Source organism: Aureobasidium pullulans (genome assembly GCF_000721785.1).
Source record: "Aureobasidium pullulans EXF-150 unplaced genomic scaffold scaffold_2, whole genome shotgun sequence".
NCBI lineage: Eukaryota > Fungi > Ascomycota > Dothideomycetes > Dothideales > Saccotheciaceae > Aureobasidium > Aureobasidium pullulans.
This window is the reverse complement of record NW_021941022.1, coordinates 1,714,933-1,740,238: the sequence shown is the minus strand read 5'-3', so window position 1 is coordinate 1,740,238 and position 25,306 is coordinate 1,714,933. Positions and strand designations below refer to the sequence as shown.

Below are 25,306 nucleotides of genomic sequence, written 5' to 3'. Positions count from 1 at the left end.
CCGTCACCGCCCGCCTTCTTGGCGCCCAACATCAACAATCTATTACAGGAGAGAGGGCCGAATGTTGAACACAAACTACTCATAATTTCCATCTGCAAAATCCCCACGACCACGCGCATCACTCCTTCACACCGCTCACCTCTTCAAATACACCTTCACAACCGCAGGAATGTCGTGGCAAGGTAAACTTTTCCCAGCCTTAGCACATGCTGATGGCGAGCTCATGGGCTGACTTTTGAATCAACAGCATACGTCGACCAGAGGTACACACCGCTATCGCGACTGCCTTTAGAATCATCACTGACAGCCATACGTACAGCCTGATCGGCACTGGCAACATTGACAAGGCCGCCATCTTCAACAGCGAAGGCAACAGCGTCTGGGCCACTTCTGCCGGCTTTACTGTGCGTTTCCCCATCATTACAGCGCTCCGAAGGATTCGAGAAAGAGATGGAGATATGGAATCGGGAATTTGGATAAGCTTTCGAAAGAGCTTGGGCTGATCGTGTGCTCCTTTACAGGTCTCGCCCCAAGAGATGAACGAGGTTGTCACCGCATTCAAGGACACTTCCGATGTCAAGAAGGTCCAGAGCACCGGTCTCCACATTGCCGGTGAGAAGTTCATTGTTCTCAAGGCTGACGACAGAAGCTTGTACGGCAAGAAGGTGCGTTCCGATATCTAGCCCGACGTCTGTCTGGTCAAAAGCTGACAACACTGCAGGGCAAGGAGGGTATTGTCATTGTCAAGACCAAGCAGGCTCTTCTCGTCACCCACTACCCCGAGCACGTCCAACCGGGTGTTGCTGCCAACACCGTCGAGCAACTCGCCGACTACCTGATAAGCGTCAACTACTGAGGGGCATGTCCAATCTGGATATTTCCTGACATCCCCCCGTCTTTCGTCTCATCTCCTTGATGTCGAGATTTGAGGCTCCACCCCTTTTCTTTTCCTTGACTGTGCAGGGTGCAGAGGGAAGTTGGGTTTTCTGCCCAATCAAAAAAACACACAACAATACTGTTACACCAATCCAAGACTTGTGCATAGCGAATATATCTACCCTTGACGGTTGTTTTTCTTTCCCCCTAATTTCCTCATCTCAAGCCATCACTTCTTTTAAACGCCTGAACGGACGACCATCGTAGACTGATGTGTGCTTCACTTGAATTTTGGTTATAATGTATGCTGCTGGCTGATATCATCGAACCTACAGTGAACATAACTCTTGCGATCCTTCACTCCTCTGCCATAGCGATTACCACTGTATCCGACTTCGCTCATCGATTTCCAGGACCTCAACAGGGCCGCACAACATAACTCTATCATTAATCAAGCGACTACTAAAATACTGCAACCACATCAAACCACCATGGACGACCACGCCATCAGCACACTCGTTCAACGCCTTCTGCGCTTCGAGCGCCTCGACCTTACTGCAATCATGGTCGGCGGCTATGATCCCGACCCTGGCCGCCAACAACGTCTTCAGTCTCGCGCTCGAGTGATCCTTGAGACAGCAGTCAAGTGGTTCCCCAAGCCAGCTCTGGTGCGCGCAGACATCACCATGGCCATGTTCGAGAAGAGAGCAAAGGCTTTTGCTGCTGTCTGTAACTTCCTCGCCGACTCTCCTGTGGTTCTTGACGAGGTCATTCGCGATAAGGAAGTTGCTGATGGTGTCGACGCTGCTGAGGAGGAATGGGAAGGCTTTCTGTGAGATGGTGGTGTAACATGATGTCTCAAGTCATGTCGATGGTGTCTACCCAAGATGGTTCGCATCTTTCTCGACTGGTATGTAACCCTTTACTGCAATGCACTTGGGCAGGCTTAATCTAATGCTTTCTTGCCAGGACTGCACAGCATCTCTTCTGCCACCAGCGAGTCTAGGATCACCCGATCAGTCGTCTCAAAGCTCAACTGATCAAGTACACATCATGGTTTTAGGGATGAGAGTTGTAAGTGTTCCCAACCAGACGACGTCAAAGAGCCATATATTAACTTTTTTCGCTTTTAGTATAACCAGCCCGGCTGGCGCAATGGTAGCGCGCAAGACTTCTAATCTTGAGGCTGTGGGTTCGAGCCCCACGTCGGGCTGTTCTTTTTGCGCATCTGAGCGGTGTTATACGTTTCTTTTGCATCCCAGGAGGTGCTGGTATGGTCGTAGAATGAATATCTTCAATTTTGACCATTTGGTGGACGCCAAGATTTACAAAATGTGAAGCTTCGGTCATGACTCGTGCGCGAAGCTTTGACCGGCAATGTGAATCGTAAACTCCGTGGCTTCCCCGGGCAAAGTAAACCTCCGAAGACGACGGCGATGATGGAGACAATAATTCTTGAAGGAACATGAGAAATGAGCAAGGCCCTGCAACGAGTGCAGCAATGCCTTGAGCGACAAGCGCAATATGCCGGGTTGAATGCTTTTGTCACCCGTGCCAATGCGACGCAAATACAGGATGCAGCCAAAGCAATAGTCGACAGCGAGTTTGATGGTAGGAACCACATCCTCTGCGTCTAGCACAAATACTGACGTGCACAGGATCGTCACTTGCAGGAAGGACCATCGCTATCAAAGACAATATCGTCACGACAGACTTTCCGACCACGGCATCGTCAAAAATCCTCGACGCGTACAAGTCACCTTACAATGCGACCGTTGTCGAGAAACTCACAGGAGCTGGGGCCCTGATCTGTGGAAAGACGAATCTCGATGAGTTCGGAATGGGATCACATACACGACCCGTCTTCACATCCACCACACAAAGTCCATTCAAACGCAATGGAGAAGCTCTCTCGGCAGGTGGAAGTAGTGGAGGTAGTGCAGTAGCAGTCGCGACAGGTCAGGCATGGGCTGCTCTGGGAACAGACACTGGAGGTTCAGTAAGACTACCTGCTGCTTATACTGGCACTGTTGGCTTCAAGCCCAGCTACGGCCGGCTGAGTCGGTGGGGTGTTATTGCATACGCCAATTCACTGGATACTGTCGGCACCTTGACCCAGAGTGTTGAACATGCACGAGACATCTTCAATGTGCTGGATTCTTTCGACCCCATGGATCCTACCAGCTTGTCAGAAATAGTCCGCAACGAGGCTGAGTATCAATCAATTGCCTCGATGGAGGACAAAAGGCTCCGGATTGGTATACCACTAGACTACAACACTGCTTCGCTGTCGCCTGAGGTCCGACGAACTTGGTCTCAGTTATTGACTTCTCTCCAAGATGCTGGTCATTCACTTCATCCAGTCTCATTACCTTCCACCCACCAAGCACTCTCGGCATACTACGTTCTGGCTCCAGCAGAGGCCTCATCCAACCTTGCCAAGTACGATGGTGTACGTTACGGTCATCGCACTACCGGTCCCGACGCCAATCCCAAGGAGAACATGCCCTTGTTTGCCGCTACTAGAGGCGAAGGCTTTGGACCGGAAGTACAACGCCGTATCCTGCTAGGTGCTTACACTTTGAGCTCGGAAGCCATGGACAATTATTTCGTCCAAGCACAGCGTGTCCGCAGGCTGGTTCAGAGCGATTTTGACAACGTATTTGCTCTTCCAAACCCATTACTAGATCTCCGAGCAGAGCAATCAAGCGACGGGCCCAACGTCGATATCTTGATCGCACCTACAGCTCCGACGTTACCGCCAACGCTGGCAGAAGTGGAGAAGTTGAGTCCGGTTGAGATGTACATGAATGATGTCTTGACAGTGCCTGCGAGTTTGGCAGGACTGCCTGCTCTGAGCGTGCCCGTCAAGCTACAGAATGGCTCAACGGAGGCGGGTGATGTTAAGTCCATCGGCATGCAGGTTATTGGACAGTTTGGTGATGACGAACTTGTTCTTCAAGTCGGACAAATCATCGAGGACTTGCAAGCAAAGAGAAATTGAGGCGCATGGACATCTCCCTCACTGCCTTGGCAAATGCCCATTACTGTACAATCAGACTTTCTTCCCACCATCAACCCCTTGACAAAAGATTCCAATCATCCCCTATCACTAACCGTCTATCAGTCTTGTGAGTGAGTTTATCCACCAACTCATGCTTGTACCAATCTCTTGACTCTTGACCCTTGGCGATTATTCCCGAAGAAGTATATGCTTCCTCAAAGCTTGCTCAAACAGCAGCATGATAAGTGGCTCATTCGCCAAATTTGCCATGTGTTTACCACGAGGCAAGACCGTCATCCTGACGGACCCGAACTCAAACATTGCCATTTACTCTAGAAGTAGGGAAATGGTCATGAGGCGGTTTGGAGAACTGGAGCCCCCTCTAGGTGTATATTAGGGGCACGTCATCTGCTGTTCAAGTGTACCTTTTCTAGCATTCATACCAGCTACAAGATATACCACTACTTCATGTTCAGCGCAAGCATCGAGCGCATCGTACTGTTAATTTCCCATCACACGATCGATCTCACAGTCAACCTCACATGTCTCGCAACAATCCGTTCCCAACACGCGAGCCCTTCAGACCTTCTCAGGGTGAAGTCAACATGCTCAACTACATGACTACTCAGCTCTCCATCAAAAGCCCCTACAAAAGATATCCTCCTTATGGCGTACCATGTCCTGAAGGCCCAATGACATACCAACTTGCTATCAGACGTGAGAAATGGTGGGAGATGCTTGAAGATTTGGCTTGGAAGGAGAGGTTGATGATGGAGAAGGAGGAGGCGAAGGAGAATATCAGGATGACGGAGGAGGTCAGACAAAAGGAGGAAGTTCGTAAAAAGGGACAAAAGAAGGAAACTTGGACACAAGAGGATCATCAGAAGGAGAGGAAAGACAGTGCCGGGCTCATTGTGGTTGCCGAGGATGTTGCGGCCAAAGCCAACAAAAGCGAGCCTGTTTGCGAGGATGTCGATGCTGCTTCGGCAATCTACGAATCTTCTGAAGAGGAAGAAGTCGAGGGAGAACAGGACATGCCCGAGCAGAGCAAGGAAGTGAAGGTCAAGAAGAAAAAGGGCATGGTCAAGGAAAAGGACAAGCCGCACAAGCATGAGCACAAGATCCGAAGAGTGCGGCCTTTGCATAACATACGTTCCTCGGTTACAGGCAGAAAAGGGTCGGCATCAAGTCACTATTCTACATCTCACACGGCCTCCCATTCGGAGGCAGGGGTCAAGGTGGAGGTCTAAGAAGGTCGCTGATAGGGGCTGTGATTATGACGATCAATTGACGGTCGAAATGCAAGTTCTCAATCAGTCAGATAGTCCTCATACACAAGAAGTGATTCAATACCTCGAAGTGATTCAAAGTGAAACAAGGTATGTTAATATATGATCGGAAGTCGGTAGAAGCCGAGGGCAGAGTTGGAGCTGGAAGGTGACGATGATGATGATGCGGGTCTGAGCTTTTGATGGTTGTCAAGTCCGGAGTCGACGCGCGACACATGCAAGTTCGGTTTGCATACACCAACGACGTCCAGCTTTAATTCTTCCCACTACCTCTCTTCGACCCTTTCTTTTCTCTTCAAACACAATCGCGCCGATCGAGCGCGACCGCACGCGAACCAAAATGGCCAAAAACAAGCAGCAACAGGAAAAGCCGACCGTCTCATTCGATGAGATGATCAAGGCAGGTATGTAGCTCCGTAAAGCATCAACAGAACACGCAATTGACGTCGCATCCACAGATCGTCAAAAGCGCAAGGCAGAGAACCTTGCCCAGGAGATCTTCGGCAAGAACCGCCGCCAGAGCGCCCCTCAGAACAACAACAACAAGAAACAGCAAACGCAGCTGGGTGGCAGTCTGGCCAGCAGGGTCGGCATCACAAAGGCGCGTTCTATCCGAAGCAACAGACAGACAGGATAGATATTGATTGTTACCAGCGCTCGTCCTCGGCCGCTTCCATTCCCACCCTGGGCAAACAACAGCAAAACCGTGGAAACCAGAAGAACCGCAACGGCCGTCAATCACTAGGAGGCGCAGACAACAGAAGAGAAGCCGCATACCAGACAGCAGCACAGCAGGCTCCACCCGCCTCATTCAACATCAAGCCCCGATCCTTTGCAACAGTCGACAGCGAAATAACGATTCGTGGAGCCGCTGGTCCGTACTGCGTCGTTGCCAGCAACTTTGCGCCAGGAACCACAGCTGCAGACATTGAGAGTGTCATGGCCCCGGTCGGAGGTGACATGTCTGGTTGCAAGCTGATCTCTTCTCAACCCAACGTAATTGCCGAGATGCTCTTCCTGGACAAGGCCGGCGCAGACAATGTTATCAACATGTTCAACGGCAAGAAGGTCTGTTCATGATTCTGATCGTCCCGTGGATTGTTTACTGACCTAGCACAGGCTGATGGAAGAATCTTGTACGTCTACCTTAAGGAGGGAGGCCCGTCACAATCCGTCCACTCTGCCACGCCGCGCATTGCTTCGCCCATCGTCGTACAACCCGAACCCGTTCAGGAACAAGGCGCTGAGGACACTATGGAGATCGAACAACAATACCCTACCGAGCCTAGTCCTCTGCCACCAACAGAACCTTCTCCTCGCCCTCAATACGACAACTCGCGGCAACCACGGGATGGTAGAGCATCGTACCGTGAGGACTATGATCGTGGCAATCGTCATGCCGAGCCAGGCTATCAAGATGGAAGATATGGCTTCAACGAGCAACGCTATAACGAGCCGCGCTATGATGATCGCCGCCCCAGATACCGTGACGAGGGCCGCATGTACTCGGACGACGTGATGCGTGGTGGTTCTCGAAGAGGCGGAGGCGGCCGCGGCGGTGGACGCTACCGCGGATAGGACTCAGAGGACTACCACACGAGGACTGTAACTGTCCGCACATAGCATAAGTGATGACACGCTCTTGATTCCGGGACTTCAGGCTATGCACACGAGCTGCATTTCATCCTGGCTTTATTAACATTATACCTAAGTACCTTTCATTTTCACAATGGCATGAGCGACAAAGGATGACAGAGTTGTTCTTGCTTTCGACTTCACTTGTCTCAATCTCATGACATTATGAGCAAGGCAGTGGTTGCTCTTTTCATTGGTCGGCGTGTAATACCTCTTGGACCGTAGAAGACTTCATTCACAGCGTTTCTCAGTTTGTACTACTACAGCAGATGAATCAAGCTTTCATTGATACTATGCCATCAAGTAAATTGCACCTGTTCACTGAGCCGCACCTGTCAAGAAGCTTGAGCCGCGGGCGTGACATGTGAAAGAGGCGCGCTTGGACCACTAGTTCATGATCTGAATGCAGGCAACCCATCCACCATCCATCTTCCCTTTCCAAAACACACCTCAGTGTCGCATACCACAAAAGTCAATTGCGCAAACTAAACAGACAGTCAACATGGCAGAAGCATGGACTGAAGCAGACTACGAAGCCGCTCTCGCAAAACTGGAAGCCCTCACCGACAAGGTAAACACCCCATGCTGCCCTGGCTCCACACAAACAGGACGCTGACTGTCCGCGCAGGTAACCGCACTACGAACGACTATCCCAGGTCTGATCTCACCGCTCACTCGCCCCGCAACCACCAAATCTGCTGCGTTCGTCGGCCTGAAGAAGGCCGCTATTGGTGCCGTCACCGGCGTACAAGATTTAAGGAAAGAATGGGAGAGCAATGACATGCAAGACTTGTTGAAGAGGACTAAAGAGAGCTATGGGAAGGACAGTGATTTGGCTCCAGCTGCTGAAGTCTCGCCATGGGGATGGACAAAGGAGGATGAAGAGAAGTCGCAGCAGCAACAACAACAACAACAACAACAACCAGACAAGGAAGTCAAAACCGAGCATGGCGTAGCAGGATGAAGTGGTTGCTCATTGCTTCCCTCATCTTCGTCGTGATGAACGACGCTCCCCTCGACCTCTGCGCTCGTCTTGACGTTCTGGACCCGGACTGCCTCTTCTGAACACACGACCTCGACCACCGCCTCCGACCGTAGCTGTCGTCGACCATTGATCATCTGGTCTATCACGCACTCGTCTGGCTCCCACATCCTGCCTTGACTCATCGCCACCATTTCTGCGTATTGTCGTAGCATCAAAGCGCCTCACCTCATACTCTGGAGCTCTAAAGAAACGTCTGCGAAGCGTCGTCACTTCTTCGCGATGATAAATCGTATCGACTCTGCGATTTTCAGACCTGGACTGGTATCTTTGAGCTTGCGTCACTCTGGTATCTTGACGAGTCGCGATTGCCGCATCGATGGAACGTCTGCGACTTTCGTGTCTTCCCACCATTCTCTCGACAGTCCCAGCACCCGAGACACGCGCCTGTCTCTGCGACGATGGAGGTTCTGGAGCCGAAGGTCGCCGTATCATTTCTCTTGAAGGCCCAGAAACTGGACGAGGGGGTGGCAGAATAGAGCTGAAGTCCCTTAACTGCATCCACGTCGGGGTATCTGGCCCGCTGTATCTTGCGTAAGGCAATCTCTCATTCCTTGAACTCTGCTCCTGACCTTGCCAGTGTATGCGGGATGGTTGGCGAGACCTTGGTCCTAGCGGTTGTGATGATGTTGATCGTGGATGCGCTCGCGACAATGTGGGTGGGTGGTTGGCATTGCCTTCGTCCGCGCGGTTGCGGGGAGGTCGACTCATGATGCGTGTTTGATGCACACCTGTTTCGCGGCCGCCGGAACCGAAACGTAATGAAGACTGAGACAAGAAGCGGTAGCAGACGTGGGTTCTAGGGACTTTTACTGGGTCTACCATTCTTGCTATCAACTCATCCAGATGCTGATGGTGCTTTCTGAAGAGTTCTTCTGCTCCGATTCCTTCTTTGAGATTCTGGTTCTGACGGTTTTGTTTGCTTGCTTTCGTTTCCTCCAATGCCTCGTCTGCCTCTGAAGTTTGAACATGTGCTGAAGTTTGACCACTCGATTCTCGCCAGCGTCAGAAACTTAGTAATTAACGTGTTTCAAGCTAAATATACAACAAAGCCCCTTTAGCTCAGTTGGTAGAGCGCGGCACTAGTAATGCCGAGGTCACCGGTTCGACTCCGTTAGGGGGCATCAATGTTTTGTCAGTCTGCTGTTCTATCACCTCTGTCCTTTTGTTTTACAGTGTTACTGCTTTGTTCTTGTGTAGGAGCCCAACAAGGCCTTGCCTGGCAGAATCGATTTTGATGTTTCTAAGCCGAATATCTGTCTTGGCTTCACGAACCCCACTTGTCAGCTCGCTTAGCTTTCTCACGAGTTATAATCTTATTTGCAAGATCATCTTGCCTCAGGCGCCTGTGTCAAAGGTTTCAGGAGGTATCGTGGCTGACTTCAGACTGTACTCAAGGAGAGCATGTTCAACCCCAGCGCAAGGTTTCCAAGCCATCGACATGGAGATCTTAACTCCACTAGGGTGATCCGACGTCAGTTGCGTCGCAATGCAGCACGTGAAGCTAATATGGCTTGATGTAGATCAGTAGGTGCAACTGAGAAAGTAAGCTAGGATTCCTGGAATGTATTTCTCACCTACCAAAACAGCCAGACAAGCAGGATGGTTGCGAACTTGGAAGAAAAGCGTTGGCAAGAGGTACATGTGCCTTGGAGGCTTAAGCCCGTCAGATCAACACGCTCGAAGGTTGGAAGGAGCTTATACATCGCTCTTGCTTTATTGACTTTGGCAATGCTTTTACACTTGCGAGTGGTTTGCAACATCTCTGACTTCCAGACGTCGCAACATGCTATCATGACTAGATTTACTTCTTGGGTAGTTGGCATTTTGCTGCCGTTGCAACTTGCTTATACTTCGTCAGCTATTGACTATACACCTATACAACCCCCTTCTTATCCTTTGGCTGTTCGAAATCCATATCTCTCAGGTTAAAATACCACCTTCGCCATCATCTGAGCACTTGCTAACGATTGAGCAGCGTGGCTACCCGGTGATCAAGTTGCGAAGCTACCAACAGCTCAACCACAATTCTGGTATGGAAACAATCTCGGATGGTCCGTCCTTGCAAACGTCGACAGGCAGACGTACAACCTGTTCGGCGTTTCCCGTCCAGCAGTCAACACCAAAGCGGCTACAGTCGTTAAAGCAAGCTTCACATCCACTCATTCAATCTTCGTTGTCACCGCAGGGAATGCCCAATTCACACTGGACTTCTTCTCTCCGGTCTCACCAAAAGATTATGTCAGGCAATCACTTCCATTCTCATATCTCTCCATCACTACAGCAACGACCAACGAACGACCATCCGACATTGATATATACTCTGATATCGACGAGTCCTGGACTGGAGACAAAGCCAACTCTTGCTCGAATTCAGTTTCGAACGGCACCCATCTGTATGAGTTCAGTGCCAATGGAGCTACGTATTCTCAGTCGCGTACGGAGCTTGCTCTCTGGGGCAAAGTGGTGTTTGCAGCTCATCAATCTGAAATTCACACACTTTCGTCAATGTCTGGGCCGTCAGAAGCTACGCGAGCGCAGTTCCAAGCCACAGGAAATTTGACCGCCTTGAGTCAAGGTGACACTTGTCAGACTGGTGGCTCATACGGATTTGCTTATAGGCTTGGGTTGATCCAAAAGCCAGCCACTGTCAGATATGCTGTCGGTGTAGTTCGAGAGGATGCCATCAATTATCTTGGGTCGCCTCAGACGCACTATTACAGAAGCCAATACTCGGATATCCCAAGTGCAGTCAATCATTTCTTCGACGACTATGATGCTGCGCTCAAGGAGTCCAATGATCTGGACGCGTCGATTAAAAATACCGGGACTGATCTCGCTGGCAAGAATTACTCGGACATCCTCGCTCTGTCCATGAGACAAGTCATGGGCGGGATTGACCTCACTATACCCGCCGACACACTGAACACGAGCGAAGTGCAAGCATTCATCAAGGAGATCTCCTCTGATGGAAACATGAACACAGTCGACATCCTATACCCAGCATTGCCGTTCTTCTACGTGTTCGCGCCTGAATACATCCGGCTTCTTCTAGATCCGGTATTGAAGTACCTCAAGTCAGGAAATTATCCAAATCCGTGGGTAGTTCACGATATTGGGACGAACTATCCCAATGCAACCGGGTATGATGGAGGTAACGATGAGCGGATGCCTCTTGAAGAAACCGGCAACCTTTTCATCCTCGTTGATGCCTATGAGAAGGCGACTGGTGATAAGACTTGGGCAAAGCAGTACGACAGCATCTGGCCTGGCTATGCAGTATATCTCGACAACTACGGTCTTTATCCCTCAAACCAGTTGTCTACTACCGACGGTCTGGGAGCTTTTACTAACATGACGAGCTTGGCCATCAAGGCAGCAGTGGGATTGTCGGCCTATAGCTCCATCTCTGGCCAACAAAAGTGGGGAGGAATCGGAGCAGCCTTTGCAGCGACAATACTCGTGCCAGGTACAGGAACCGCAAATTCGTCCATCACCAAGTTACCATACCTTGACCTCACCTATGGCACTAAAGATTGGTACTTGACCTTCAACCTCTACCCACAGGCTCTCCTGAACCTCACCACATTTCCTTCCTCCATATTCGAGTCTCAATCCGACTTCTACCCCACCGTACGCAGTCAAGGTGGCGTGGCCATCTCTTCCAACGCACTCTGGGGCAAAACGGACTGGGACTTCTGGGTCGCAGCGACGAGCTCGGAGAAGACGATGAATATGTTCGTGGACGATGTGTGGGCTTACGCCAGTAACAAGAAGAACACTCAACCGTTCAGTGACAGGTATTACGTCAAAGGAGACAAGGAAGGTCTTGCAGAATTCAGGGCCAGGCCTACCGTGGGTGCACACTGGGCTATCTGGGCACTGGTCAAGGGACCCAACTCAGGCTAGACGTCTGAAGCACCATCAGCTGTGTGGATGAAGCGGTTACCAACTTGGTTGCAATCAAGATTGCGAAGTTTATGGATGTTGATCTGCAAGAAAAGAGTGATTTGGAAAGAGAACATACAACATGCGAGAAACCCCTTTTTCGAAGTTGCGCCATATCTACTATTTGCCTGGTTCGCCTGTAATGTGGACATTGGTTTATTCAGGTAGGTCAATTTCTTGCTTGTCAACTGGACACCAATTTTTAATGCTGTCAAACACATTATCGCCGACTCTTTGGAATCTCTGGTTTAGTTGCTGTTGCTGGAAGGTGTCATAGCCTTGTGTATCATTACATTCTTTCCAGCTGGAAACTAATTCATGCCATTTTTGTTAACCTCTACTCAATCTTGCAACTTCTCTGGTGTCTTGAACATGATACAGTGAGTATAATACATCCCGAGATGCCAAAACTTCAAGTCATCTCCTCTCCTTTTCTTCCCACCCAGTTCCTCCAATCTCATTCCCATCTCTTCTTTCCCTCAAGTAGAGAGAAGGAGCAAGGAGGATTGAAGTTCTACTTTGCACAAGAGAGATCGAATGTATAGACTAGGATTGGAATACGTATAGTGTAGACTCGATGTCTCTCCTAAATGTTACGGCCACCAGTCACACTGATGGTCTGCCCACTGACATATGAAAAGTAAGGACTCACAACACCCAAAATAGCACCAGCAGCCTCTGTAGCAGTACCAGGTCTACCCAGCGGAATATCCTTGAAAGCACCAGCACCCTCTTCTCTACCCTTCTTCTGCGCCCCAGGAATACCCAGAGCAATCTTTTCACCATCTGGAGTGGTCACGAATGCACCTTCCTCCTTCGCCGCCGTCAACCTCGTCGCAATGTGACCGAATGCTACCGTGTTGCAGCGGACACCGAAAGCTGGACCCCACTCTTTTGCGATTGTCTTTGTGAGGCCGGTGACTGCGGCTTTGGCGGCTGCGTAGTTGGCTTGGCCCGCGTTGCCGTGGAGGCCGGAGGTTGAGGAGATGTTGATGATGTTTCTGGGGGCCTTGTCCTTGACGCGGAAGTAGGGGGCGGCGGCACGGACGAGTTTGAAGGGAGCGGAGACGTGGAGGGACATGATGGTGTCCCATTGCTTGTCTGTTGTCTGTTTCTCTTGTGTTAGCAGAGTAGAGGTAAGTTGGATATATTGAGAAAAGTCACCTTGTGGATTACACCGTCCCAGGTGAAGCCTGCATTGTTGACAATGATGTGGATCTTGCCCTCGCCAAACTTGGCAGTCTTTGAGATCAAGGTCGTGAGGTAGGCATCGTCTAGCATATCTCCAGCGACAGCTAATGCCTTGCCTCCACTCTCGTTGATGGATTTGGCAACAGCATTGGCTTTGTCGGCATCAATGTCTGAGATGACGACTTTGGCTCCTTCATTGGCGAAGAGTCTTGCTGTTTCTGCTCCGATGCCTTGGCCTGCTCCTGTGACAATGGCGACTTGGCCGGCAAGAAGGCCACGAGGGTAGTTGAGATGGGATGCGATTTGAGAGATGCGGTCGTTTGGTGCCATGATTGCCGTGTACGAGGCAAAGGTCTGTTGGAGAATGGCCCGAGGAAAGAGCTACGTGATATATCGTTACCAAATGAGGAGACCTACCTTGAACATGCCGAGGTACTTCGGCAGCCTTTATTCAGGGACATGATTGATATCTTGGAACTCGACAAGACTGGTGTATTTCGAGATGGCAGTGACTGCAAGCAGAAACCCTCTCCTCTCTTTGACATGACCAACTGTGTGCCTTGGCATGTGCAGTGCATCCAATGTCAAGATTAAGGACGTCTCGGTCTGAAGAACAAGATCCGAGCGAGGTCGGAGAAAACGTGGGGAGAGCTGTCATGACGTCTTGGCCAGATTGATCGTCCATACAAACGACCATCTCTCTTTTTGTCAAACAACATTGACATTTCCAAAGCTTGTTTGCCGGCTACTAAGATTGCAAGGCAAATCTGGGAACTCATAGGAAAGACTTGACTTCACATCATTCCAACTCTGCAGAGTGAAGACTGAAATATCTTGATTCCAAAGCACGGATATTTCGGAGACATATGAACACAATCGCCGGCGCCTTGTCCAACTTCTCTCGATCTTCTAGAACCACGATTTGGAGGAAACTACGACTGACTCCAATTCCCACGAACGTTCAAAGACACGCACGTGCCTTATCCAATATGGCAAATCAGGAAACTGCAGAACTCTTTAGCGAGTCCTACGCCAAACCCCAGGATGAACAGGATCCTCTATCTTCCTTCCGCTCCCAATTCATCATCCCAACAATCTCCGACCTCCATGCCAAAACACTTCAACCTTCCTCTCAAGAAAACTCACAACAATGTACCTACCTCTGCGGCAACTCACTGGGACTCCAACCACGCCTGACAGCTCAATACCAACAAAACTATCTCCAAACATGGGCAACAAAGGGCGTCTTTGGCCACTTTACCGAAATCGAAGATTCGAAATTGCCGCCTTGGTTGCACGTCGATGATGATGTGATTGGAGATATGTGTGAGATTGTGGGAGCCAAGAAGAACGAAGTTGCTGTTATGCAAACCTTGACTGCAAACTTGCATTTGGCCATGGCGAGTTTCTATCGTCCCAATGAGCAGAGGTGGAAGATCATTATCGAGGGAAAAGCTTTCCCCAGTGATCATGTAAGTCACCGCTCTTCCTGCATTGATGTTAAATGGTTACTGATGAGAACCAACAGTACGCAGTAGAATCTCAACTGCTCCATCACAACCAGGACCCGGCAACCTCCATGATCTTGCTCGAGCCAGAGGACCCTCAGAATCCTATCCTCAGTACCCAGCAGATCCTCAACACAATCGATAAACACGCCGATACCACAGCTCTTCTCCTCCTGCCCGGCATCCAATTCTACACTGGCCAATTCTTCGACATCCCCACCATCACCGCCCACGCACAAAAGAAAGGCATAGTCGTCGGCTGGGATCTCGCCCACGCAGCCGGAAACCTACCTCTCAAACTCCACGAATGGGACGTCGATTTCGCAGCCTGGTGCAGTTACAAATACCTCAACTGCGGTCCCGGCAGCATCGGCGGCCTCTTCGTGCATGAACGCCACAGCCAAGTAACTCCCTCTTCCGACTCTTCGAAGTCGCAATATCTCCCCAGACTCAGTGGATGGTGGGGCAGCGACAAGAGCAGTAGATTCGCCATGGAAAACAACTTCACCCCTATCGCTGGGGCGGGAGGTTGGCAATTAAGCAACCCTTCAGTCGCAGATATGACGGCTCTCCGCGCCTCTCTTGACGTCTTCAACAAAACTTCTCTCCCAGCTCTTCGCCAAAAGTCTGTCAAGTTGACTGGATATCTGGAAAAATTGCTCTTGGCTACGAAACAGGAAAAGGATTTCAAGGATACTTTCACCATCATCACACCTTCTGATCCTGAAGCAAGAGGTGCGCAATTGTCCATTCGTCTGGCGCCTGGATTGCTCGATCACGTCATGCATGTGTTGGAGCAGAAAGGTGTGGTTGTTGATGAGAGAAGACCTGATGTCATTCGTGTGGCTCCTGCTCCTCTGTACAATTCATGGCAGGATGTTTTGCGATTCATGGTTGTGTTCAAGGATGCTTGCAAGGAGGCTGCGAACAAGAAGGATGGTGAGGCAGAGTCGTCAGTTATGGTGGAAGGTGGAAAGGAAGACAAGGGCTGGAGCGAAGTCAAGTAGCACTTCTTCAACTCACCAGAGCTGCGGGACATAATCCTTGAATGACAGCCTTGTACAAATTATAGATCAAAACAAACAATGGCTTGATGAAATCATATTTTTGTTGAACAGCGATGTAATTCTGTTACGAGAATGTTTCGTTGCAGTAGTAACGAACAAAGGCGGAAAAAGGAAAATAGAAAACACCCCCCAAAAAGAAATCCCCATAGCCACGAAAAAGATGCCCAAACCACTACTCGCCTTCAATCTCGCCATTCACCCTCTGTTTGCCAGCTGGAGCTTGTTGTCGTTGTTCTTCTTCGTCCTGTGCTTTATTTACACCTTTTTGTAGTCATCCTCTTACAGGTCGTAGGAAGGGTTGGCTGCCTTGGCCATAGCGGGGTCGAACATCCAGACTCCGTTCGTCTTGTCGGCCTCGAGACTGCCGCCGGGGACTTGGTGGGCCATGGCGTCAAAGTGTGGGCTGTTAGGCACACGCTTGAAGAATCTACGTTGCCATTCGGAACCCTGCTCCTTTTCTCTCTTGCGCAATTCGCGCTGCTGGTTCTCGATGAGCGACTTCTCGGCCGAAGTGGTGTCCATATCACCACGGTTGATGGCCTCGGCGACCTTGCTCCAGGCGCGACGCGACTCGAGAGGATCCTGCTGTTCGATGGGTGCGACCTGAAGAGGGGTTTTGGTCATCTTCTTGGCGTCGTACGAATCGACAACCTTCTTATGGGAATCCTTGATGACAAAGTTGTCGCTCCACTGGCCCTCGGCAGTGTAGATGACGTCCTTTTCGCGACCGTTGGGGTACATGGTGGCGGTGAAGGAGTTCTTCTTGCCGCTGACCCAACCCTTACCGCTGTAGTCGACCTTGCAAGTGTAGCCAGTGGATGAGACGATGTGGGTGCTGCGCTCGAGCTCGACGTAAGGCGAACCGGTGATAAGACCCTCGATGTGCAGGGCAGGGAGGGTAATGAGGTAGTCCTCGTCGTATTCGTCGATGTGGAGGACGGCGTGACCGATCTGCTTGACGTTGATAGTTCTACCGAATGAGGCCTTCTGAGCGTTGTATCCCTGGAGACGGACACCATGCTGCTTGTTCCAGATGCTGTATGCGGTGACTGGGGGGTGGTGGCTAGTATTGCGGTTAGGAAATGAGGGCGTCATGCGAGCAGAGTTATACACACCTGACCTGCTCACTGATGAGCTCAGTGGTACCGGCTTGGTCGACCCACTTGCCCATGAACAGCTCACCCAGGAAAGGGTTGAGGGGCTTCTTCTCACTACCGAGCTTCTCGTTACGCGAAGTGTATTGTTGCTTGAGAGTGCTCAAGAACCACTTGAGGACGAGCATGCAGCGCTTCTGCTTGTCCTTCTCCGAGGCGGGAGCGACCATGACGGACGGCATCTCGGACCAGTACGCCGAGAACTCAGTGAGCGAAGTAGTCGACAGGATGAAGGCGGGGGCGGTAAGGGACGATAGGTCGCCATTGAAAGAGGCTATCGACTGTGTTGATGCGTCAGTTGACCAGCCGTGACAGAGACGCAATAGACGGGAGGCGCTACTCTACCTTGAGGAAAGAACCCCATGAGCCCTTGCTGGCAGTGGGAACAGCTGAACCTTCTGCCATGATGTGATGTGGTGGGTTGTGGTTTTGTGGTGTGGATGTTTGTTAGGGTGAGTTGGCGGAGCACGACGACGTGGGTGGTAGATGAGGGGCTGGATGCGATTGTCAAATTACGGAGGTCCCGAGAGCTGGCGTTACGTTGCGTTGATGAAGCTTTGGAAACCGTTCGAAGGGGGTTTGTACGCGCGAAGATGACACTGTAGGACAGCCGAGATAAGGACAAGCAAGAAAAGGGTCTGGTAGAGTACACAGAATGTTGCAACAATGGTTCGATCGCAACTGCACCAGTGACCACTTCCGCCGTCGCCTCTGTCTCATTTCCATCCCCTCGTCGTCATCCTTGGCGTCTCAGCCTCACAATTGGCTCACCTTTATCCGCCGTGCCTGCCTCGACTGGACTACCGAATAGACCCTGGTACATACATCCCCTCGTACATGTAAGATCGAGGTACAGCTAAGCCATTTACCTATCGACTGCTTTTCGTTTTCGTTGTGATTGACGTGCCTGGCTATTAAAGTATATGATGCCACCTGTGATCTGCCATCTCTCTACTAAGAACCAGTCGTGTCACGAGCTATCCGCGGATACGGCTCCGTCTATCCTGCATTGTGAGTTTCCTTCAAATAGTCATGAACTCTATCGATTGAGGTCCGCCGTCGACTGTACCTCTGTGCTGAATTAAGCAGACTAGCCGTTCGACCTGGTTCATCAAGAATCACGGAGATGGCTGGAGGCCTGATCATCACCAGGAGCGGGAACATCGAGCAGGTCACATTGGTGACGACTATCATCTTTCTACAATATGTCACGGACTAACCATGTCAAGAAGTGAAGATAATACAAGTCATCGCTTTTTCTAACGTCAAATAAAAAACTTGTGAATCTGGCATTTCAATCATCGTCATCATCATGTTTTGTCCATCTAATCACTCTTCTCTTTTCTGCTTCAAGAAGAAACAAAAGCGCCGGATAGCCCACGCCCTCCCTTTCCGCCTTCTAATGCTCTTTTTGTGATTCGAATGAAAACCCCCCACTCCAAGAAATAGTACCACTCCGTTTGTTTTGATCGATGGCCCCCAAAATTATACACAGAAGATAGAAGTTGTAAAGAAAAGAGCTTGAGAGGAGTAAAGCCAGGTGCCACGAACAATGTGTTAAGACTTGTTGGGTAGAAATCGTATCGTGCTTTGTACTGGTCAAAGGACAGATTGAAGCTTTCAGATCTGCTTTCCCCAAAGCATTCTGTAGATCGGTCTGTCTTTGCCAAAGTTTGCTGTGGTTGCTTTTATGCAATGCTCAATCGTGTTGAGTAGATCCCCCCAAAATCTAGGTCATGGCACGCGGGCTCTGTGCGAGTCCTGAGCTGTGGGCAACATTCAGCATCATTCTCTCAACCTCAGGAGCGGCCTTCATCCAGCCAAGCTCCCAGATGTTGTAGGAGTTGTTCTTGACAAGCTCCAAGACGGTTACAAGCAGTCCCCAAGGATGAGGTCTTGCGGACATGACACGCTCAACCAGTACTCTGGCGACCTGCTGTTGAAGGTCTTCCGAGCTGACTGTGAAAAGGTGAAGTAACGCGGTCGAGAAATAGTGGGTGTGCGCGTTAGGGTAGCGCACCTGGTTGGTAATGGCGCTAAGGAGTTGGTATCGCACTTCATGGCGCGATTCATGCAACAAACGCTCAATCACTTTGGCAGGGGTTGCGGATGGTGAAAATACCGAAGATCCTGCGGTAGCGGTGTTGCCAATCTGCAAGATCAAAGCATTGGCAACGAGGGCATCAGGTTGGCCTTCGTTGTCGATAGCACTGATGACGGTCTTGATATCATCATCCTTGATGTCCTTGCCTTTAAGCAAGTTGTCGATAGCAGCGTCGAGCCCTGCATCAGACAAGACGTCTTCAAATCCGCCACGGAGGTCTGGCATCTGGCGAATCTGTTCAAGACGGTTCATCTTGAGACCTGGGGTGAACGGATCAGGGAGCTCCTGGAAGGACGAAGGGTATGCGCAGTTGATAACATTTTGCAACTGAAGCAGGCCTGCAGGGACGCTGCTGTTGAGGCGCATATGGTTCTCGGTGAGGAACTCTGGGAAATCGTGCTGAAGGATGAGAAGGACTCTCAACACGCCGCGGTAGAATTCTGCTGCGTGCATAGAGATCTCTTGAGTGCTAACCAAGTCACCAAGGAAGCTAAAGAGGACTTGAAGGATCTGTAGGTAGACGTCCCATCCCTTTCTGTCAGCCGATCTCATGACCTCAGGCACAAACATACGATGACTGATCAGAGCCAGCCATGAGAACGTGAAAAGGGGGAAGAACCTAGGCTGCAGAGCCAGGGAAGCCTTGCCAAAGACAAGGATGAGATCCTGGTATTCGTCGCCGAGTTGTACTCTAAAGGCGGCTAGCTCACATAGCAGACTAGACATGAGTCTGAAAAAGATTCTGTCATTGAAGCGTTCATCAGGGCGAGTCGTTCCGTGGTGGTTCATGACCAGAACGAGAAGACCAAGGATGGCCTTGAGGTAATCGGTCTTGCTACCCGAGAGGACGCCTTCGCCATCACTTTGATATGCTACAAGCGAAGCAATCAGCTTGGCAAGAGCGTCGACATGGATGTAAGCATGGTCCAGGCTGCCATAGGTGAGTGCCTCGCGTTCAAAACAGTCGAGCGACATCTCGATGCAGACACGCAAGAACGAGGCGAATTCTTCCTGATTGCTGAGTAGGCTACGACTCTGCAGTTGCTGAATGAATGCCACCATGTAGCGTTCAGGGACTTCGGGTCTTTGAAGGCGCACCCACTCTTCAAAAACGTATTCGAGCTGATCCTGCTTATCGGATGCGGGAGGACTGGGTGGTGGTGCACCATTGGACACGTCTTGTAGCTTCTTAACAATGTCTTTGCCCATCTCCACACTGGGGTCCTCGGAGAGCCACTGGCCAAGTGCGCCAAAGGAAAGAACAAAGTCTGCGCGAAGAGCGGCTGGGTGCTCGCTAAGTATCAGCTCGTCAATGAGAGCGCCAAGGAATTCGACAGCGACTGTCTTCTTTTGCATGATTGCCTGAGATGTTTGCAAGTCGACGTGATGGATGTCGAGCAAGCCTGTCTTGAGCAGGCACACAGTGACTGGACCGTTGTAAACCTTGTCATCGTTAATGGACTGCAGATAGATAGTCAAGTTGCGAGCTGTGGTGACTGAGATCAGACAGAGGTGGTTCAAGACTTCGACAAAGACTTCAATCTCAAGACGAGTCTCAGACTTTGTGTAGGCAAACAAAGTCGCTCTCTGGACAGTAGCCAGAGCCAACTGCTCCTTTTCAGGAGAGCTCTCGATCATACGCATCAACTGTGCATACGCCTCACGAACGGGCGAGGCGGGACCAATCTCTCCAATGTGCTCTTCGGGTGCCTCATGAGCAACGCGCTGGAGATCGGCCAGAGCTTCGAAAACGTGTCCAATGATAACCTCAGTCGTCATGTAACCATTAGTTTGGCCTTGAGAAGGCACAACCCGTTGCTGCTGTTGTCCTTGTCTTGGAATGGCTGGATTTTCGGCCGGTGTAGGTATGCTTGGCAAGTAGTTCTCAGTGAGCTCCTGCAGTTGGCGAGTGTTGTCCTGCGGCACTGCGTTGGCGTGAGGGGCAGCAGGCACACGCATTTGACGGCCAAAGTCCTCGTAGATGGCCAACTGCTGTGGATTCAAGCCACCTGGATCCTGCCTGTACGGCTCGGGAATGAAGAATGCCCATCGGCTAACAGCGGGATAGTTGAAAGCTTCGATTGCACGCTGCTCGGCGGCGTGTCTCTTGCGACGCTCGACGGCTTCTTGGATCTGTGCATCGATCTCTGCCATTGACTGCGATTCCGCAGCGTCTTCGACAAGCTTACACACTGTGTCGAGGTTGTCGTTAACAAACATGAGAATAGAGCCCTCAGGGAGAGGTTCACGCAGGTTTTGTGAGGCCAGTATGCGAATGTTGTTGGAGATGCTCATACGAAGAGGCTCCTTGCAAGTAACAAGCGCGAGGCTTCCCGAGAGCGCCTTGACCACGTTATGAGCACTCGAGCACATACGATCCACATCAGCTTCCATGGCGAAGTCCTTCTCGACGAGCTGCGATGTAGAGATGGCAGCAATTGTGACCGAACGTTCGACGACCGGAGCAATAATCTCGGTAATGGCGCGTTGGGCAGCGTCAAGGAAGATACTCTTGAGTTGAGCGTGGGAGATGCTGCCGGACGAGGGGGGGTAATTGAGCATAGCACCAAGGTCAGGCAAAGACTTGAGGACATCCTGGGAAGAGAAGCGTTCACTTGGAGCCCTCTTGGACAAAGACATGAGATGCATGTCGCCAAATCCATCCATGGTGTCAGTAGGATATTGCTGAAGCAGCTCGCCTTCATGATGAAGGGGTAGAGTGCGAATGATCGAAGCAGGCTCAACTGCCTTGTGATCAAGACCCAAATCCTTGCACAAGACCTCAATCTCGAACTTAAGGTTGAGCTTGAGCTCAGCAAAATCATAGAGCTCAACCAGGAAACTGACTAGCTCCATCAACCATGGCTGTGGGGGTCGGAATACCTTCGAGTCCTTGGCTTGAGAGAGAACCTTACAGGTGAATGGAATTGCGATCAGGAGACGTTGGGTTTGGTGGGCTTCGATTAAAAGATCCTTGAAGGAGAGGTTGCGGTGGAGGATCGGTTGATCGCGAGCCAGGGTGAGCATACCCAACCAAGCAGCAAGGTTCTTCAAGTTTGTACGATCTTGGGCGTTGTTCATGGTTGCTTCTGCGTTCAGAATCCTAGAAAGACTGTTGTAGGTTTCGCGCAGAACCTCAGCATAGAGCAGCTTTTCGTCAAACATTGTCAGGATTTGCAAGTAAAGACTTTGGAAGTTCGGTTGCGCTTTGGCCAGATCCTCGACGAGGTAGTTGGCAAACCACTGGTGATGACGCTCCTCAAGAGCAGCTTCCAGATCACGGAACTTGTCATCAATGTTGCGCTTAGAGACGTTGTTGAGGACAAACATAACCTTGTCTGAAGTTTCCTCATCCGGCTCTTCGTAAAGCTCAGGTCTGAGGGGTGCTTCGACATGAATGCTTCGGAAAGGAGGGTACTGCGATTCGAGAGCGAAGTCTTCCAGACTGCCATTCGGGAGCGAGAGCTCGGGCTGTAAGTCTCCACGGATATCCACTCCAGGTTGGCGGCGAACGACTTCCTCAGCCTTCGTGTAGACCTCTGTACCACGCAAATGAGGGATCGCGATGAGACGGTTGCAGAAACTAGGCCATTCTTCAAGGCGGTTGATGAAGTGAAGCAGAGCTTGGAGACCAAACTTGTACATTGAATCATCGGGGGAGTACTCGGCGACGGCATCCAGAACCATGAACAACGCAACACCGAGTGTGACACGGGAAGAAAGCACGCCAAAGTTGATGATACCGCCGAACAAAACAGCGGTTGTTGCAAGTGCCTCCAACGGGTATTCACCGAAGCAGTTATATTCGTCAAAGAGGCCGTGGATCATGCATGCAAACAGGTCTTGATCTGCGGAGTCCTCAGATTCTTTGAGGTGTTGGAGGCGCTCGATCATACCACGAGGATCGACTTCATTAGAGTACATCATCTTGTATTGTTCTTGCATCTTAGCGTCAGCATCCTCAGACAAAGAGTTGCCATTCTCGCCGTTAGCGTCGATGGCATGGTCGAACTTGTATCCGTAGTTGATAAGGCGAGGATAAACCTGAAGACAGACACGTTGAATGGCGCCGATCTCTTCATCACTGAGGTGTCCGTGAATGACGTTAAGAAGGGCATAAACTGTCTTGACCTTCAACGGCACGACTTGGTGTGGGTTATCTCGCTGGACCGACTGCTCGTCTTCGGCTTTGATCCTAAGAAAGGTGACGATCGCTCCAGCGAGCTGTTGAGGTGAAATTTCGAGGTGGCCCTGGGCCCATGCCTCCAGATCGACTTGGCCTTGGCCATGACCGTACGCAGCAAGATCCAGCCCAAATTCATTAGTGATGAGAAGGAGGGTGTCGGTCCATGCATGTTGACTAGCGTGCTCGAAAATGACAGCCAGCAAGGTTGGGTCAGAATTGTATGCCTCGACCAGCTTACTGGCCAGCCAAGACTTGTCGTGCTTCCAAAGAGCGTGGAGAACAAAGTCGTAGTTGGGGAGAGTCTTATGGAAGAAGGGGCGGAAGAGCTGGTTAAGGGCCATCTCCTGTAAGGCTGCCCATGGCTTTTCCACGGCAGAGGCTGCACACACAAAAATGTCGGTGTTTGCGTTGATAACGGTCTCCGGGATGCCGAGGTGTTGTGCCTGGTTGTATGCGTCTTGTGATTGGAAGATTACGGTGAAGAGGAATTTCGTGGCCTCCATTGACACCATTGGGTGGCTAACGGCCTTTTGCGCATATGCCTTGACCTCCTCGGTGGCATCGGCAAATTCGTCCATGAAGAAGGCGGCACGCAGACGGGGGATCTGAGTGGCGTCGAGTTCTTGAGGCGAGCATGACAGGAAGGCGGTGACAAAGGACAGTTGAGCGTTGGGAGCGCTCCAGATACCGCCCCACAAGCATTGAATGTCGAACGAGTCGGTCTCGCGAGCAATGGGGAGCAACGCGTTGTAGAGGGCCAGGAACTGCGGCTTGGTGATTCGCATCAGGCTAATGTCGAATGTCTTTACAACGGCATGCCAATCGAGATGCTGTGCCTGGGGGTGCTGGCGGACGGCGGAAACGAAAACGCCGATATCGTATGACTCGTCTGAGAGGAGCATGTACGCCAGTGCAACGGCAACAAAGTGTGGTGAGATCTGGTCGACTCGAGCCAGGACATCTTTGCAGCTTTCGATCGTTGTTGTAGCCCGGGGGCCCTCCCTCTGTAAGGGGCGGACGAGGGCGGTGCTGATTGGAATCAGTTCCATGAAGCCGATGAAGGCACTGACTTCGCTTGTGGGTAAGATGCGAAGCTTTGTGAAACGGTCGTTCAAGCTGTTGAGAAGGTGTCTCTGGGCTTCGTCATTCCATTGCCGGGGTGGGTCGAGGATAAGGCGGAAGAGGATGCTGGAGAGGAAGGATGAGGAAACGTCATCAGCGGCGGTGGGGTTTGCGATGGCTTCTAGAAAGGGCGAGTAGTTGTTGCTGAGGATGGCATCGGCTGGAATGCACGTTAGCAGTGAAGCTTGGAGGCTTGGAGGATAGCATGAGCAAAGGAGCTATGTCGAGTAGTGATTACCCTTTGTCTTAATGTCTTGCTTCGAGAGGAGCTTGCAGGCCAGCGCCAGAGTGACCTTTGCAGTAGGGTCCAGTCTGAAGTGATCCATGAAGGTCGACAGATCAAAGTCTTTAAAGAGGTCGCCGTCGGTGTTCGTGTCGAGAGCATCGGCAATCTTTGACGCTTGCGAGGGCAGGCGCGTCAGTTTCTGCATCTCGCCGACGAGCAGCGGATAGCTTCCGCTGTCTGCTGCTGAGCGCTGTGCATTCTGGTTTGACGAGAAGATCAGAGGAGCATTGCTCTGCAGCAGCCTTCTGAAATATGTTGTCGACACGTCCATTCCGTGCGCATCCACCAACTGCCTCGAAATCAGTCATCAAGCACAAGACGAGCTCGGCCTAGAAGGCGCTTACCTTCTGTATCTTTTCGGCCTGTGTATCCCACTTCTTGTCGTCTTTCAAGGTACTCAGCAGAATGTTCAGCTGGGTGATGACCAAGCTGGTCAGTTGTCCAGACGGCGCGCCCGACGAGTGAGCCGAGATGGGCGATGCTGACAGTGACTGTGGTTGTTGGGAGGCTCTGGCGAATCTCCTTCCGCCTGACTGTGGAGCTTGCGGGAGTGTTGCCGAAGTGGGAGTCGAAGTGACGGCACCGGGAAGTGAGCGCTGCTGCTGTTGCTGCTGCTGGGTGGGCGACAGCACAGACGAGGTCGACGAGGCGGACGAGTTGCGACTAAGAATATGGCGCGTCGCAGGCGAGTTTGCAGCAGATGGGGGCTGGGTCGAGATGGGAGGGAGCCCACGGCGTGCTGGCCTCGAGGCGCGTGAGGTCGACTGCTGTGCTTGCGAAGAGTGGCTGTTCGAGAATTGTTGCGTGTGATTGGACGAGGGGAAGCTCATTAGGTACGACTACCCGCCCATTAGTCTCTACTGCTCGTGTTCGAAGGAAGGTAGCTGAGGTGAG

General features: G+C 51.1%; 11 protein-coding genes across 11 annotated transcripts; 7 read left to right on the top strand and 4 right to left on the bottom strand.

Annotated features, from left to right (window-relative positions):
- Positions 1-152: 152 nt before the first annotated feature.
- Positions 153-1,056, top strand: M438DRAFT_342433 (profilin). Its single transcript, XM_029904755.1, has 5 exons — positions 153-182; positions 248-263; positions 320-404; positions 522-665; positions 722-1,056. Exons 1-5 carry the CDS (start codon positions 170-172, stop codon positions 854-856), a joined length of 393 nt encoding a protein of 130 aa, XP_029765079.1. The 5' UTR covers positions 153-169; the 3' UTR covers positions 857-1,056.
- A 1,292-nt stretch (positions 1,057-2,348) lies between these two features.
- On the top strand, positions 2,349-3,880 carry M438DRAFT_331746 (A subunit of putative glutamyl-tRNA amidotransferase; the record flags this gene model as incomplete). Its single annotated transcript, XM_029903432.1, has 2 exons — positions 2,349-2,487; positions 2,535-3,880. 2 exons carry the CDS (start codon positions 2,349-2,351, stop codon positions 3,878-3,880), a joined length of 1,485 nt encoding a protein of 494 aa, XP_029765078.1.
- Positions 3,881-4,422: 542 nt separating this feature from the next.
- Positions 4,423-5,130, top strand: M438DRAFT_371701 (uncharacterized protein; the record flags this gene model as incomplete). The annotated part of the gene is made up of 1 exon (XM_029908287.1): positions 4,423-5,130. The coding sequence occupies one exon, from the start codon at positions 4,423-4,425 to the stop codon at positions 5,128-5,130; it is 708 nt and encodes a 235-aa protein (XP_029765077.1).
- A 246-nt stretch (positions 5,131-5,376) lies between these two features.
- M438DRAFT_311616 (uncharacterized protein) lies at positions 5,377-7,102 on the top strand. Its single transcript, XM_029902478.1, has 4 exons — positions 5,377-5,573; positions 5,628-5,770; positions 5,824-6,237; positions 6,289-7,102. Exons 1-4 carry the CDS (start codon positions 5,510-5,512, stop codon positions 6,745-6,747), a joined length of 1,080 nt encoding a protein of 359 aa, XP_029765076.1. The 5' UTR covers positions 5,377-5,509; the 3' UTR covers positions 6,748-7,102.
- A 204-nt stretch (positions 7,103-7,306) lies between these two features.
- Positions 7,307-7,768, top strand: M438DRAFT_371699 (uncharacterized protein; the record flags this gene model as incomplete). Its single annotated transcript, XM_029908286.1, has 2 exons — positions 7,307-7,375; positions 7,433-7,768. The coding sequence occupies 2 exons, from the start codon at positions 7,307-7,309 to the stop codon at positions 7,766-7,768; spliced, it is 405 nt and encodes a 134-aa protein (XP_029765075.1).
- Positions 7,431-8,992, bottom strand: M438DRAFT_93879 (uncharacterized protein). Its single transcript, XM_029910412.1, has one exon. The coding sequence runs from the start codon at positions 8,669-8,671 to the stop codon at positions 7,790-7,792; it is 882 nt and encodes a 293-aa protein (XP_029765074.1). The 5' UTR covers positions 8,672-8,992; the 3' UTR covers positions 7,431-7,789.
- A 648-nt stretch (positions 8,993-9,640) lies between these two features.
- M438DRAFT_265593 (DUF1793-domain-containing protein) lies at positions 9,641-11,755 on the top strand (the record flags this gene model as incomplete). The annotated part of the gene is made up of 2 exons (XM_029900038.1): positions 9,641-9,773; positions 9,825-11,755. 2 exons carry the CDS (start codon positions 9,641-9,643, stop codon positions 11,753-11,755), a joined length of 2,064 nt encoding a protein of 687 aa, XP_029765073.1.
- A 584-nt stretch (positions 11,756-12,339) lies between these two features.
- Positions 12,340-13,526, bottom strand: M438DRAFT_311610 (NAD(P)-binding protein). Its single transcript, XM_029902477.1, has 2 exons — positions 12,959-13,526; positions 12,340-12,902 (listed from the first exon to the last, which is right to left on the bottom strand). Exons 1-2 carry the CDS (start codon positions 13,313-13,315, stop codon positions 12,381-12,383), a joined length of 879 nt encoding a protein of 292 aa, XP_029765072.1. The 5' UTR covers positions 13,316-13,526; the 3' UTR covers positions 12,340-12,380.
- Positions 13,527-13,974: 448 nt separating this feature from the next.
- Positions 13,975-15,500, top strand: M438DRAFT_265743 (kynureninase; the record flags this gene model as incomplete). The annotated part of the gene is made up of 2 exons (XM_029900046.1): positions 13,975-14,457; positions 14,514-15,500. The coding sequence occupies 2 exons, from the start codon at positions 13,975-13,977 to the stop codon at positions 15,498-15,500; spliced, it is 1,470 nt and encodes a 489-aa protein (XP_029765071.1).
- Positions 15,501-15,839: 339 nt separating this feature from the next.
- On the bottom strand, positions 15,840-17,119 carry M438DRAFT_371695 (oxysterol binding protein-like protein; the record flags this gene model as incomplete). The annotated part of the gene is made up of 3 exons (XM_029908285.1): positions 15,840-16,623; positions 16,676-16,995; positions 17,060-17,119. 3 exons carry the CDS (start codon positions 17,117-17,119, stop codon positions 15,840-15,842), a joined length of 1,164 nt encoding a protein of 387 aa, XP_029765070.1.
- A 1,324-nt stretch (positions 17,120-18,443) lies between these two features.
- Positions 18,444-25,242, bottom strand: M438DRAFT_264367 (Not1-domain-containing protein; the record flags this gene model as incomplete). Its single annotated transcript, XM_029899946.1, has 3 exons — positions 18,444-24,286; positions 24,365-24,701; positions 24,757-25,242. 3 exons carry the CDS (start codon positions 25,240-25,242, stop codon positions 18,444-18,446), a joined length of 6,666 nt encoding a protein of 2,221 aa, XP_029765069.1.
- Positions 25,243-25,306: the final 64 nt, after the last annotated feature.

What these genes read in the sequence shown, in the direction of transcription:
- M438DRAFT_93879 (XM_029910412.1), bottom strand. Translation starts at nt 8,671, where the DNA reads ATGGTAGACCCAGTAAAAGTCCCTAGAACCCACGTCTGCTACCGCTTC.
- M438DRAFT_342433 (XM_029904755.1), top strand. An exon ending in CCACTTCTGCCGGCTTTACT is followed by an intron (nt 405 to 521) that starts GTGCGTTTCCCC and finishes GCTCCTTTACAG; the next exon opens with GTCTCGCCCCAAGAGATGAA. An exon ending in GAAGCTTGTACGGCAAGAAG is followed by an intron (nt 666 to 721) that starts GTGCGTTCCGAT and finishes ACAACACTGCAG; the next exon opens with GGCAAGGAGGGTATTGTCAT.
- M438DRAFT_311616 (XM_029902478.1), top strand. Translation starts at nt 5,510, where the DNA reads ATGGCCAAAAACAAGCAGCAACAGGAAAAGCCGACCGTCTCATTCGAT. An exon ending in CGATGAGATGATCAAGGCAG is followed by an intron (nt 5,574 to 5,627) that starts GTATGTAGCTCC and finishes TCGCATCCACAG; the next exon opens with ATCGTCAAAAGCGCAAGGCA. An exon ending in ACATGTTCAACGGCAAGAAG is followed by an intron (nt 6,238 to 6,288) that starts GTCTGTTCATGA and finishes GACCTAGCACAG; the next exon opens with GCTGATGGAAGAATCTTGTA.
- M438DRAFT_311610 (XM_029902477.1), bottom strand. Translation starts at nt 13,315, where the DNA reads ATGGCACCAAACGACCGCATCTCTCAAATCGCATCCCATCTCAACTAC. An exon ending in GGGACGGTGTAATCCACAAG is followed by an intron (nt 12,903 to 12,958) that starts GTGACTTTTCTC and finishes CAAGAGAAACAG; the next exon opens with ACAACAGACAAGCAATGGGA.